This window comes from Colias croceus, chromosome 22 (assembly GCF_905220415.1).
Source record: "Colias croceus chromosome 22, ilColCroc2.1".
In the NCBI taxonomy this organism is placed as follows: domain Eukaryota; kingdom Metazoa; phylum Arthropoda; class Insecta; order Lepidoptera; family Pieridae; genus Colias; species Colias croceus.
In genome coordinates, this window is record NC_059558.1 from 4,676,559 (window position 1) to 4,691,313 (window position 14,755).

At 37.0% G+C, this 14,755-nt stretch overlaps 2 protein-coding genes across 5 annotated transcripts; one reads left to right on the top strand and one right to left on the bottom strand.

Moving 5' to 3' along the window:
• Positions 1-1,662: 1,662 nt before the first annotated feature.
• Positions 1,663-10,408, top strand: LOC123701610 (putative nuclease HARBI1). Of its 3 annotated transcripts, XR_006752753.1 has the most exons (8): positions 1,663-2,264; positions 2,352-2,542; positions 2,629-2,761; positions 8,937-9,081; positions 9,263-9,410; positions 9,605-9,755; positions 10,143-10,272; positions 10,359-10,408. XR_006752753.1 is itself a non-coding variant. In XM_045649087.1 (7 exons), exons 1-7 carry the CDS (start codon positions 2,010-2,012, stop codon positions 10,170-10,172), a joined length of 1,053 nt encoding a protein of 350 aa, XP_045505043.1. In that variant the 5' UTR covers positions 1,663-2,009; the 3' UTR covers positions 10,173-10,408. The 3 variants fall into 3 exon arrangements, 1 of the variants encoding a protein (XP_045505043.1); XR_006752754.1 differs by lacking the exon at positions 2,629-2,761 and having other exon boundaries at positions 2,352-2,509; positions 8,933-9,081; XM_045649087.1 differs by having other exon boundaries at positions 10,143-10,408.
• LOC123701612 lies at positions 10,179-13,181 on the bottom strand. 2 transcript variants are annotated; one of them, XM_045649090.1, is made up of 10 exons: positions 12,531-13,181; positions 12,384-12,453; positions 12,188-12,300; positions 11,890-11,966; positions 11,471-11,539; positions 11,335-11,384; positions 11,176-11,304; positions 10,891-11,084; positions 10,509-10,575; positions 10,179-10,241 (listed from the first exon to the last, which is right to left on the bottom strand). In XM_045649090.1, the coding sequence occupies exons 1-9, from the start codon at positions 12,717-12,719 to the stop codon at positions 10,531-10,533; spliced, it is 936 nt and encodes a 311-aa protein (XP_045505046.1). In that variant the 5' UTR covers positions 12,720-13,181; the 3' UTR covers positions 10,179-10,241; positions 10,509-10,530. The 2 variants fall into 2 exon arrangements, with proteins under 2 accessions (XP_045505046.1, XP_045505045.1); XM_045649089.1 differs by having other exon boundaries at positions 11,176-11,384.
• Positions 13,182-14,755: the final 1,574 nt, after the last annotated feature.

Below are 14,755 nucleotides of genomic sequence, written 5' to 3' on the forward strand. Positions count from 1 at the left end.
AAAGGATGAACCCATAGTTTCTTTCTTTTTTCTATTTTTCTACGACGTAGATAAGAAATAAGTGCGATTTCTTCTACATCCATTCCTGACGACATCAAGGAACTGACTGTCGAGACGCCATGGCCACTTGACCTGGCGACCTTCGGATGCCAGAAGTAGCCAGGCCTGCGCCGCTGGCGACGTCGCCATGGCGTCTTAATGAGGCAGAGCTCAAAGAAGAGCTGGAGCGTCAACACGTTTAGAGCTCTGCCTCATTAAGATGGCGACGTCGCTATGGCGTCTAAACAGCTAATTTTGAAATGTCGTAATTTTGAAATCGTAAAATTTTTTCACACGTTTCTGAGCGGGCTGTAGCGCATGCTGACCCACTGATAATCTTTACTTGACAGGAGTAATATTCATTACAATGGAATCAATGAAGGAGCTTGTACGCAAAAACATGCGGCAATCAGCGAGAGTAATTGAACCCGATGACCCCTTATATACTAAAAGAGTCGCCAAAGCGAGTAGACTGTTAAAACCAAGAACAGCGGATGGAATGGTTTCTCGGAACTAACTGATCAGACTGCATTCGGACATGTACTACTAAATGTAGATGGTAAACGCGAGGCTATCAATTTCGCAGGTGCATTCAAAAAAGTAACTAGAGAGAGAGAGCTTGATGTGGTGCAACATACGCCATTCAATACCCTATATGTGAGCTTAGGACGGCACTCAAATCGGCCTTCAATAATATCTTCGATACTACAGTGTTTAACAAACGAGGAAGTAGATCGATACTACAATGAGAGCCTACTCGTGTCTCAACTAATCATAAAGATACAAGATAATGACACATAAAAAGGGGTGTCATGGCTGTATAACACCTAATAGCCAAAGCCAACCTCACCTGCTCGCGGTGCACCCTGCTGATCGACGAACGAGGCTCTGGCAACCAATTTACATAGTGGTAGAGCTACAGTTACTTATATATTCTGTAAGTAGCACGAATGGGCGGTAGCTCTGCACCGGCGTGAAGTTTTTATCCTCTTAAAACGTTTCGCATAGGTCAGCGTGATAACCGGGCGCCCATCCCCCCCCCCCCCCCCCTCCCCCGTATAACTATGGCAGCGAAATTAAATAGATGTATTATACCCCAGGAGGGTACCAGCACAGATTGTGCAGGAAAATCCCTCCCTGAGCTCTCAGGTTCAGGCTGCCCAGCGTATTCTGGGGTGGGCAAAACTTCGCTCAAATCCTCTTCCCGAGCCAACAAGAAGAAACGTCTTTCCACACCCCTCTCCACACTACAGGTGGACTTCTGTAACGTAAGGGGTCTGCACTCGAACATAAATTCCATTCACTATCACCTGGAATCCACGAAGCCAGCGTTGTTCTTCTTAACGGAAACACAAATCTCCTCCCCACTCGATACCTCGTATCTTCACTACCCCGGCTACAGTCTGGAACATAAGTTCCTGCCGCGTGCCGGTGTATGCGCGTACATCCGTCAGGACTTGTGTTTTCGTCGCCTTGGGAACCTTGAAGTCAAGAACCTCTCAATCTTCTGGCTGCGTATAGATTGCGACGACCACCCGCGCATCTATGCGTGCCTTTATAGATCCCACAGTGGTAACACGGAGACAAACAAACTTGTGGAGCACATCGAATCCGTGACAGGGCCTCAAGTCTGCTATTACAATAGTGTCAGAATGGTCTATCATTGATTTCAAAATTGTTGATTTTGACAAGTTTGGTAATCTACTATTATAATGGTGTCATTATGACTTTCCAATGGTCAACCACTGACATTCCATTGAAAGAAATGGCTTAGAATGGTAATCTCGTACATAATGACAAATGAATGACTGACGTATGGGGTAATCTGCTAAAATTTTGACAGTTCCTTTGATCATTGACCTACCATTGGATCGTCATTGTGCAGTCATTGCTTATAATAGCTCGGTTGTCGAAAAGAGTTTGTTATCTATCGTGTTTGTATTGTACTTTGTGAAATATTGAGTGGAGAAATGTATTCACTACGAGCAAATATTCTCGAGCTAGCCGCAGTGGATGCTAGAGAAAGAAGACGGGCGGAATGCAAAAGACGTCGTCGAGCCCGTCGCTTGACGAGAATTAGTACAAACCCCTTTATTGATATTTCCGAGGCGGAATTTGTAAAAACGTTTCGCCTTGGAAAGGACTCAGTAAGGGGGTTAATTGAAGAACTCATTCCCCTTATGGCCAGACCGCGTCGAAACGATAGCATATCGGCAGAAATGAAGGTTAGTAATCTGAATTTGATTTTCATTGATTTATTGTTCTGTAGCTATAAACACGAAATAGTTGATTTGTTATATTTTTTATTGCAGATTCTAATAGCACTTGCATTTTATGCATCAGGGTCCTATCAAACTTTGATTGGACAGAGTGCCCTCCATAATGTTGCACAAATTACTGTGTCAAGATCAATTAATGAAGTGACAAAGGCACTCAATAAAATATACCACAAATATATTAAATGGCCTACACAATGTGATGAAAGGAATATTATAAAGGCCAAGTGAGAAATTAAATATACCCTGATGTTTTGTTTGTATTGCCTGTTTGTTGTACCTTATCAGAATTACTTAGTTAAAAAGTTTTCAGGTTCTATCAGAAATTTAAATTTCCTGGCGTCCTGGGTTGTATTGACGGCACACATGTAGCAATATTAAGACCACACATACATGAGGAGCGATATTATAACAGAAAGGGCTTCCATTCTCTTAATGTTATGATTGTAAGTATTGGGTAGAAAGTAGAAATTTCTACCTACTGCCCAAACTTTTACTAATTGAGGAGGTGAAGAACAAAACCTCACTTTTCCACTTTTTCTGATTTTGGAGAAAACAGTAAAATGTAAATAACTAACTGACTACAACATCTGCATTTTGTTTTAGTTGTGTCATCTAAAGTAGTGTTTCAGTCAATCTGATGTACCAAATTACTGATAAAAATGATGAGAATCTTAGCTAAGATTTTGAAATTAAATTTGGAAATGTGAGGTTTTGATTAAACATTTTTGGAAAAGTGTGGTTTTGATAAAGACTTCTGGAAAAGCGAGGTTATGATATTTACCAAAAAAAAAGGTGTGGTTTTGAAAAAAAGCTTTCTGTTCTTGAGTACTATAGGAAGGCTTAACTTATTGCATTTGAAAACACTTTTCACTTTCTCTGCAAATTAAGTGCAAGTGGATCAGAATCCACTTACCTGTAACAGGGAAAAATAGGTATTATAGAATATTATTTAGGTTTATAAATAAAATTCCCGTTCAAATTGATGTAAAATGTGAGGTTGTCAGTCTGTCTGTCAGCCTACTGTGACAAAGACGTTCTTACCGTTCAATTTTTCGAAAAAGTTAAACGTTTACAACTTTGCACAAACATTTCAATATTATTCCAGATAAAAGTGAAGTCAGTGTTAAGTTCGAACATTCATACGCAATTAACGTATTAACCAGTGTATATTCATACGAACACTGCCGGCGATTTCTTATCTACACAACGTCATCACCAGTCCGTGCTTCTTCTGGGATTACAAACCCTTGGTATGGATAATTTATGCAAACGCTGCGATGAAAATGTTTTGGATGGTGCCCAGTGCTCACTTTGCCGCATGACATACCACTTCTACTGTGTCAGCCTAACGGAGATTGGTTGGCGACGGTTGGGTAACAGACAGTCATCATGGACGTGTCCAGACTGCAGAAAGAGCCCGCAACCAATTAATACCGCGTCAAAGAATATTACTGTGCATGAAGAGCCAGCGCCTTATCAAGTTCAACTAAATAGAATAGAAGAGATGCTCGCACCATTAACCTCTCTGCCGGAGAATGTATCTCAATTGCGTTTTGAAGTAAACGAACTAACTACAAAGTTTAATGCCAATGTTATGGAGGAGATTTTCACTAGACTAGCCGACATTGATTTGAAATTAAATATGGTAGAATCCCTAAAAGACGAGTTAAAAAAGTCTAAGGCTCAAATAGTAAGTTTAGGCAGTCAAATCCAAAATATCAATTCAGAACTTGCAAAAAAAGATATCATAATCTCAAATCTCGAGAAAAAGGTTTCTGTTATCAACTTAGAACACCAAAATACGCAGCAAAAATCACGTTTTTTAAACGTAGAACTGGTGGGCATTCCTGAAAAGTCGAGCGAAAATTTGGTTGAGATACTTCTACACCTATCTTCAACTATCGGATCCACTCTTGCGCAAGAAGACATCGAGTTCATTACGAGGGTGCAGTCGATTCGACAAAAACAAGGTCATCCTAGGAAAATTATCGCTAAGCTCAAAAACAGAAGGAGTAAAGACGATCTATTGGCTAAATTCAAATTATTCAATAAACAGAAGGGACTTAACGCGAGTGATCTCAACTACACCGACAACGCGACAAAAATTTTTGTTAACGAACACCTTACAATAGCAAATAAAATCCTATTGAACAACTGCAAACTTCGCGCAAAAGAATACAATATTAAATACGTTTGGGTGAGAAACTGTATTATTTATGTTCGTCGCAACGAAAAGTCTCCACCAAAAGCTATTAATTCGGAAAATGATTTGTTGGATTTTTTAGGCAAATCTTAAAATGTAAACTTTTGTTCATATGCCTTTTGTTACGTTGCAAGATTAATTTCACGAGGTTAAGATATATCAGTTCACTCTACAAATTTTCCATGTACAACATTATATTATTACACTATAACTTTCTACTCATACACAACTTAAAATATAATTATATTAATTTCGAAACTTGCACAATTTTATATCTATTACTTCACAATACCAAGTGTTTATCACCCCTGTTAGCTTGTCCACATTTTACAACACCGCATAGTTATAAAGCACTATTTGAAACTACCCTCAATATTATGATTTATTTGAGTACAATGTATTTTCTAACGATACATTTACTTTTTATTATATTTATATTGTACTGCAACATTTTAAAACATAAAGTAGCACCGAAATATACTTTGCGTAACCACGACATTCTTGTTAATATATTATTCTCTCGTCAGCGTTTATTTTATTTATTTTTATTCTTAACTAAATTCAATGGTAGTATTAAATACTCTTAGTATTTATTATCAGAATGCTCGTGGTTTGCGCACTAAGTTACATTTACTTTATAAAAATATTGAAAGTAGTAGTTACGACTTGATAATTTTTACTGAGAGTTGGCTTTGCGATGGTATATTGAACACAGAAATCTGCAACAATAATAATTACGACGTTTTTAGATACGACCGAAAACATAAAAAGAGAGGTGGTGGAGTGTTAATATGTGTCAAAAAAAGTCTTTCGGCTTTTTGTCATATTACACTTTGCACACAATCGGAGAGTATTTGCTTAACTATTCCAAAATCCTCTTTTAATACCAGTTCACACTACAATAGCAAAGATTTACACATTATAGCAGTGTACATACCACCTAATTCTGACGCTCCCCATTTACTCAAAGACTTTGATAACGCCTTAAAGGATTTTTACAGTAATAATATTAATGACAATTTTTTAGTTACCGGCGATTTCAATCTTCCTTTTATTAGTTGGGAAAATGACAACTTTAATATATCAAAACAATGCAACTCCGAACTTTATAACTCTGCTTTGAATTTACTAGGCACATTTAACTTACTGGGTTTAAAGCAATACAACTTTTTTCAGAATACATGCGGTAATATTCTGGACCTTGTTCTTTCTAATACACACTTACACTGTAGCATAAGCTCTAAGCCGCTAGTAAATATTGATCCTTACCATAGTCCACTCGAATGTATCATTAATGATTTATACATAAAACCTTTACATTGTAAAACCCGGGTGGTACGGAAATTTTTTAAGGGTGATTATGACGGGATCAACCATAAGTTAAAACATATTAACTGGCACGAGCTATTATATTCAGGTACTGTCAATGAAGCTGTTGATGCATTTTATAAGGTTATATATTCCTGTATTGACGAGTATATCCCTAGTGTCCGACTTACGTCTCGTTATAATAATTATCCTAAATGGTATACACCAGCACTAATTAATCTTATTAAGGAAAAATCAAAAATTCATAAGAAATGGAAAAAGTTTAATAATCCACGTGACTATGCCGCTTTCTCTCTTCTCAGAGCCCGTGTTAAAGAATTACAATTAGAATCATATAATAAGTACATACACCGCTGTCAAAATAGCATTATAAATTCACCGAAAGCATTCTGGACTTACATAAAAAACAAGCGGTCTGACCATAGTCTGCCGCAGACAATGTCTTATAAAGGGCGTCTATTAACAAACGGACAAGATATTTGCGACTCATTTAACGAATACTTCCGAAGCGTATTCCAGCCAAGCGATCAATCTATCCCCAACTACGCTAAGGAAGCTAATATGTCCGATAACCTTCATTCCATTGAGGTTAACGTGACTATACTTAAAAAAATATTTAAACAACTTCATCCTCGTAAAGGGGCTGGAACTGACGGCATACCTGCAATTTTTATAAGGAAGTGTGAATCTGGTCTGTTATCTCCCCTTTTAATATTATTTAAACGCTCTTTTTCGGAAGGTATTTTCCCTAACAGATGGAAAGAGGCGCAGGTCGTACCAATACATAAAAGTAAGTCTAAAACCGATATAACGAATTATAGAGGAATATCAATGTTGAATATATTTGGTAAGCTTCTAGAACGTATTGCTTTTAACAACATATATTTTAGTGCTTCAAGATGCATCCCTAATAATCACCATGGCTTTATTAAATCGCGAAGCGTTATCACCAACTTGCTTGAGTTTACACATGACATAAACAGAGACCTAGATGACAATTCTCAAATTGATGTTATCTATACGGATTTTGAGAAGGCGTTTGATAAGGTGGATCACAATATTCTTTTAATGAAACTTTTTGCCATTGGTATTAGAGGCAACCTCCTAAGATGGACGGAGTCCTATATAAAGAATCGAAGTCAAGCAACAGTATTAGGGGGTTACAGATCAGATTTTATTACAGTGACATCAGGTGTTCCTCAGGGTTCACATCTCGGACCGTTATTTTACAACATTTTTATCTATGATCTATTTGAGTGCTTTTTTAATTCTAATTTCCTCGTATTTGCCGATGACAAGAAGCTTTATAAAAAAATCTGCACCATAGAAGACTGTTTCAAACTGCAAAGTGATCTCAATCGCCTTTCCCTTTATTACAAAAATAATAAAATATCGGTTAATATCAGCAAATGTCAAATAATCACGTTTACACGTAAGAAGAACAATGTTATTAAATTTGATTATAGATTAAATGATGAAATGCTTCAAAGAACTAATCAAATTAAGGACTTGGGTGTTATCCACGACACAAAACTGTCACATAATGATCATGTCGAGTTTGTCATACAAAAAGCTTATAAAAATCTAGGATTCATACTTCGCACTAGTGATGCATTTAATGACATTCTATGTTTAAAGGTACTATATTTCGCGTATGTACGTAGTGTGCTCGAATTTGCGAGTTCCATTTGGCGTCCAATTTATCGTTGTCATATTGAACGGCTAGAAAAAATTCAAAAAATCTTTGTAAAAAAACTAAATTTTTTATGTCATGCCAATCCAGCTGATTATCTCGAATCTTGTGCTCTCCACAAATTACATACCTTAGAACAGCGAAGGGATATTATTGATATGATGCTCTTTTATGACATTATAAATAATAAGTTGGACTGCCCGAATATTCTCAGCAATATATCTATTCAGGCGCCATCGCTCCGCACTAGACACACACACTTATTCAGAGTACCACTTGCGTCAACCAGGCATCTCCAACACTCAGCTCTTTTTCGTTTGCCAGATATATATAATAAGAAATTTTCTAATGTAGACATATTTAAGACGTCCCGCTCAAATTTTAAAAAAGCAATCACTTTCCAATAAATCATAATAACTATAGGTTTCAGTACATAATTATTAGTTACTTAAATTATATACATATATGCTCTCACTCACACACTCACTCACTCATAACAGACTACACACCATTCCTACACCTACACTCATCACAAACGTATTTTCTTTATTACTTTAACGTATATCTTTTCCTCCTACATTCTCAATTTTCTTTGTCACAGTTTTTTCTTATAATTCTATTAATGGAATTCCTTTTCATTGGCGTATTGTTCAATTATTATGTAATTATTGTAAAAATAGCTGTAAGGAATCATAAAAAAAAAAAAAAAAAAAAAAAAAAAAAATGTCACTCACTTGGAAGCTGATATTGTAATTCGTGTACGTCCTCGCCGTGGCCTTGTTTTTGTGCCACAATTATTATTGATGGTTACAACTTCAGCAGTCCCGTCTTCATCCATTTCAATAAAAAATAACAGTAAAAACCGCACTTTATCACTTAGATAAACCACCGACTACAAAAAGTTCTAATCCGAAAAACTTTGACAACTTGAAAAGTAAGTTAACTGAATTTTTTTTGCCACACTTAAGACTAATAAAACTACCATAAACTATTTAGCAAAAAGACCATGCATTAGAAGTTTAACACCTTTATTCTAAACTCAACGTAAACTCAACGTTTTTATGTGGTTTTGATGAAGTCTCAGTGATAACATTGAATTTTACTCCAATAAAGTGAGCTTTTGAAAATAATCAAGGGAGACTGATTTTTTTAAAGTATAAAGTGTGGTTTTGTTCGAAACTCTCTATTTCAAATGAAAATTTATATAAGAAAAGAGGTGTTTTTGATAAGGTTTTACTTATTTGCTTTATTCAATTTAACATCATTTTGCACATCCACTAAAAAAAAACATTTTTGTTATAAATGGAAAAGTGAGGTTTTGTTCTTCACCTCCTCAATTATAATATGTAATATAATAATAAGTAATTATATGTAATATTTAATTCATTTACAGATTTGCGATGCTGATTTAAATATTTTATGTGTGGACGCAAGCAGCCCAGGCTCTGCACATGATTCCACTGTATGGCAGAATCATCCACTCAGTCACCACTTAAAGGAAATTACAGAAAATACTAATGAACAAGTATTTTTATTAGGTACATATTTATTACAATTCTTTTTGTGGGTGTACTATAGGTACACCTCTACCTAACCCTTTGGGGAAACAAGGCGTGATTGTTATGTTTGTATTACAATATTTTTTTGATGAATATTATCCTATGACCTTTATCATGTTCATGTGTTAGTGTTTGTTGGAAAAATGATTATAATTTTCAGGTGACAGTGGGTATCCACTAAGGAAAACAATGATGACTCCAATCCTTAATACTATAGATGGGACACCACAACACCATTATTATGTGAAACATGTGACTGCACGTAATACAGTGGAGCGTTGCATAGGTGTATTAAAAGCACGTTTCAGGTAAAGAGCATTTCTAGGCATTTGTTTTATAGGCTCAAAAAGAGTGACTATTTTTATATTGTATGAATTTCTTCTTTTAGAAATGTCGATTTAATAGTTCTTGTAAATGTCAAGAACAGTAAGCATATAAAAGTAAATCTATTAAGACATTTAGTTAAATGGGGCTGTATAAAGGTAAATTGATTTTTTTGCAGGTGTTTGCTTGTAGCACGTACTTTACATTATAGCCCAACAACTGCAGGCAAGATTGTGAATGCATGTTGCATATTGCACAATATTGCAAACATGGCAAGAGCACCGTTGCCACCTGATGAAGTTTATGCAGAAGCACTCCGCTTGCAACAGGTATGTGATCTCTATTCCACTATTTTGAAATATAATGAAGTTGAAATTTTAAATAAAACTACTATGTTAAAAAATCAACATTTAAAATACTTTTTATTTCTCATAAACTAAATATTTATTTTATAATATTAAACTAGACTTTCAAACCAATTGAAAAGTCTGATACTTATCTATAGATATATACTATATTAAAACCAAAAAGACATTTTGTCATTTAAATTATAAAATCCAAGTTACAATATCAAGTTGTAATAATAATAAGAAATCAATAATCAGTCTTCATACAAAATATAAACATCTTCAATATTTTAATAAACACAAATTTCACCTTATATTATTATAATAAAAAGAATAACATGATAATCACTAATCAGTCTTTTAATTTAGGAGGAAAATAATTATGCAGCACCTAATTAGCAAGACCATCGAAGGGTGAACCGGGATCTTCTTGAAGGTCGGGCACTGCAGCAGGCTCTTGTTGACAGACTGTGGAGAAATGCATAAATTAAATTAGCAGGTATGTAATGTAAACCCACCTCAATATTCTAGTACAGTACGAAAAAGCTCTAATTATTATTAAAATGATTTAACTCTTTGTTACAGATCCACAGTATTGCACAAAACAGATTTAAAATAAATTCTCTTTTTGTAAACACTGTTTCATTTAATATATAGCTATTTGGAATCCACTGCTGGACATAGACTCCTCCTAAAATAGATTTCATTTATCTTTTAATAATCTGCCAAAATTACCTCTTGCATACTTCATTCTGCTTTAGTCAGATTCAGAATCTGATGATATCAGGATTTTGCGGAGTTTCTGTGAAAACAAATTTAACTTTAATACAAAAGATGCAACTTCGTTTACAGCATGTGTATCCTAGTGTTTAGTATCAGAGTTACAATCAAGATGTCAAATTCTGACCAATGCTACTACTGAAGTGAGCCTACACACATTACACAAGCTTTTAAGCTTAGCTGGAGGGGTTTATATTAATTATTATAATTTTTATTGTATTGTTTTCAATGCTCCTTAATACTTTTGTGGGTATGTTTGTAGCACACATGATGAGTAGAAGTTCAGATTTTGGGTGAAACCATAAAGATGAATTAGCTATAAATCAACAGTAATTACCTTTTTTGGCACAGATGTCACAAGTTGGCCTATAAGGTCCACCATCTTTTCTGTGGTGGAGCTCAGTCGTTCAATGGCTGCAGCTAAGTTGTTGGTTGCCTGAGCCTGTTTTAAAGTAGCCTCGGCGTTCCTGGCTTCAATAGCCTCCAGCCTTGATTGAGCAGCTTCGAGAGCTGTATGGTCTCTATCTCTATCTAAAAAAAATTTTTATTTTGTTACATCAGGCAACACACTTTGCCCTAGCGCGGCAATAATGGTCAAAACAAATAATTGCAAGATCTTTACCTTCCGCTGCATAACGCCGTGCAGGGCGATGGCGTCGCTTTGGAGGCCGGTCGGTGGTAGATGGCTGACCCAAAGGCTGGTCGGTGGTAGATGGCTGACCCAAAGGCTGGTCGGTGGTAGATGGCTGACCCAAAGGCTGGTCGGTGGTAGATGGCTGACCCAAAGGCTGGTCGGTGGTAGATGGCTCACCCAAATTTTCCTGTTCCATGCTGAAAAATAAACAATTACAATGACATTAGTCTACATGTTATCCTATTTATTTAGACCCATTTGCAAAAAGTTGTAGTAAGTATACCTTATTTCTACATTTTCCCCAAGCTCATCTGTGACAATTGTCACAGGCACTTCGTAATTGTCTAATATTCTGTAATAATAAAAACAATGTAATCAAAATAGTTAGCGATTATCAATGTAAGCAAAATTATAACATTATGGTACCCTAGAGGCTTCAAAAGAAATAAGGGTAGGCAATTTAAAAGATGGGCTGATGAAATTATTGAAATGGCTGGTAAGACGAAAACCTGGACTAGACTACCACACTATAAAGAAGAATGGGGGAGGCCTTTGCCCGCAGGCACACAGAATCAGTTACCGTAGTATGAAATAAACTGTTAACATTATAACATGTCATACACTTTGCATTCTGATATAAGGCTATAAATAAATAAAAATCAAAATAGTTAAGAAAGTAGTTACCAAGGTAGTACTACTTACGAGAAAGAATTGTTCTCAAATTGAAAATTAGTACTAGTAGTAGGACTAGCAGGCACCACAGGAAGCGTGATAGAAGGCTATTTAACAAAAAAAAGCAGTTGTTAAAACAGTAAGCAAGTCCACAAAATGTGATGGTGAACAAATAAATAATATAGATACCTAAGCATGCAAATAAAAAAGCACATATTAAACAACAGACTGTGACATATTAGTTTTGTTCACAAGTTAGAAGTACTTCATAATGTGCAATACAACAGTTATGGATGATAAAAGATAAAACCAATGTCCAAATGCTTACAGTGAGTGGGTTGTGTCGGACACCTGGAAGTGGCTCTCCTACATCTCGCCCTAATATTGAGTATAAGCGCTCTTGGAGTGGGGTTAATGATATTTTTTTTGCAGGACCACCACCTTAAATGCAAATTATACAATATTATTACTATATGCTTTCCACTATAATTCAGCAAGGCTGCCAGAAGAAAAGAATTGCTTACCTGTTGCACTTATTTCACTCTTCTGTGATTTAATTTTCTTTAAGGTTTTGCTTTTGTATTCATTGTAGAACTAAAAAAGTGCAAAAATTATATTAATGATACATTTTGCATACCTATTATTAAATAATACTGTATATAGGTACTTACTGTGCGCCATTCTGCGGGAGTTTTATTGGGGCAGTCCACCGATATGGAATTTAAAATTTGGGCGCATTCCATCCAATATCTTTTGCTTAAACTTCGCCCTTCATTGGTGCGGCTGCAGTAGCCAAGCGCCAGGTCTTGGTGGTTTTCCAAAAAATCAATTAGAGCCGAAATTTGCTCTATTAGCACCATTTTTCAATATTATAAATAAATAAAACACAATGAAAATAAATAGCTAAACACCGGCCGCTAGAATTGTAAACAAGTAGTAATGTCACATTTGACTTTGACAGCTAAACAGATAAAACATTATTGAGTTTCACTTTTATCCGCGTTACACATTTTAATGTTTTTGCTATTTACGAACTTCTTACTACTTCAGATTGCTTATAACATTATTAAATAATATGTAAAAATGTTTAAAAATGAAATCTGGCATGAGTAAATGTTAAAATTTAGTAGTAGTTTTTCGAAAATCATTTCTACTACCGGGTTTTATAATAATGGCAATACGACAATGTCATTCTGCCACGATTCCATTACGAGACCACTGACCGACCACTGATCGACCATTATGAATTTAGCAGATTACAAACTTTTATCAAAATGACAATGGGATCGTGTTGGAATGACGAATTTATAAAAAATAGCAGACTTGGGGCCCAGATCGCATACTCCGTGAGATCCCCTCTGCTGAAGTCGTGATACTGGGCGATTTCAATGCCCACCACACAGATTGGCTGAATTCTCGTACAACCGACCATGCAGGGAGATCTTTTTACGAGTTCGCCATTGCCTATGGTTTGACACAATTGGTGCCCTCACCTACAAGAGTGCCCGACGTGGAGAATCATTTGCCTTCCCTGTTAGACCTCATGCTGACTTCCCACCCTGAAGGCTATCAGGTTAGTGTCGATGCACCCATCGGCTCGTCAGACCATTGCCTAGTGCGGTGTGTAGTGCCAATAACGTTCTGTCACCGCCCACCTTGTGCGAGTTCTCGTCACTTATGGCACTTCAAGTCAGCAGACTGGGATGGAATGCGCACATTCTTTTCTTCGTATCCCTGGGGCAGGGTTTGCTTCTCAGACAATGATCCTAGCGCTTGTGTAGAATCTGTCACTCATGTCTTGCTGCAGGGCATGGAACTTTTTGTTCCTAGCACTAAGGTGCCCATCGGTGGCAAATCAAAGCCCTGGTTTGGTGGTTCCTGTAAAGCGGCTGCTCGCTGGAAACAAGAATGCTACCAGGCCTGGGTTACAGGACTAGCGGCTAGAGATAAAAACTCCAGAACCCTCAAAAAGAAGTTGAACTCTGCCTCAAGGTCATTCAAAAAAGCAATTGCAAAAGCGAAGTCGGAGTATATTGCCAAACTAGGCGATAAACTAGCCCACCTTCCTTCCGGAACAAAAGCTTTTTGGGCTCTCGCCAAAGCCGTTCAAGGCAACTTCTGTCGCCCATCTCTTCCATCTTTACACATGGGAAATGACCGGTTGGCACACACTGCAAAAGAGAAAGCCGATCTTCTGGGCTCTCTTTTTGCAGAAAATTCTACATTGGAGGATAAAGGAAAAATACCACCGCACATATCGCACTCTACATGCTCAATGCCGGAAATCCGTTTCACGCAAAAAGCTATACGTAAAGCCCTTCTTTCTCTAAATGTGAATAAGTCATGTGGTCCCGACGGTATTCCCCCCATTGTGTTAAAGATGTGCGCCCCAGAACTAACTCCAGTTTTAACGCGTCTCTTTCGGTGCTCATACTCTTCAGGCATAGTCCCAAGCTCTTGGAAAACCTCCCTAGTGCATCCCATTCCCAAAAAAGGCGATCGCTCGGACCCGTCCAATTATAGACCTATTGCTATCACCTCTCTGCTCTCAAAAGTAATGGAGTCCATTATCAATCGCCAGCTTCTAGAGTTTCTTGAGGAGCGCTAGCTGATTAGCGATTGCCAATACGGTTTCCGTAAGGGTCGCTCAGCTGGCGATCTTTTGGCGCTCTTGACTCACAAATGGGCGACTGCTATTGAGAGCAAGGGTGAAGCTTTAGCAGTCAGTCTGGACATAGCGAAAGCCTTTGACCGGGTTTGGCACAAGGCACTCCTTTCCAAGCTACCATCATACGGGATTCCCGAGAAATTGTGTCAGTGGGTCACCAGTTTCCTCACAGAGCGGAGTATCAAAGTCGTTGTCGACGGTTCGTGCTCCGAATCTAAGCCTGTGAAT

Excerpts from the sequence above, each read along its gene's own strand:
- LOC123701610 (XM_045649087.1), top strand. The coding sequence starts at position 2,010 with ATGTATTCACTACGAGCAAATATTCTCGAGCTAGCCGCAGTGGATGCT. Across the intron at positions 2,265-2,351 it reads GCATATCGGCAGAAATGAAG|ATTCTAATAGCACTTGCATT; the intron begins GTTAGTAATCTG and ends TTTTTATTGCAG. Across the intron at positions 9,756-10,142 it reads AAGCACTCCGCTTGCAACAG|GAGGAAAATAATTATGCAGC; the intron begins GTATGTGATCTC and ends CTTTTAATTTAG.
- LOC123701612 (XM_045649089.1), bottom strand. The coding sequence starts at position 12,719 with ATGGTGCTAATAGAGCAAATTTCGGCTCTAATTGATTTTTTGGAAAAC. Across the intron at positions 12,301-12,383 it reads GAGTGAAATAAGTGCAACAG|GTGGTGGTCCTGCAAAAAAA; the intron begins GTAAGCAATTCT and ends TTTGCATTTAAG. Across the intron at positions 11,385-11,470 it reads GGGGAAAATGTAGAAATAAG|CATGGAACAGGAAAATTTGG; the intron begins GTATACTTACTA and ends TTTATTTTTCAG.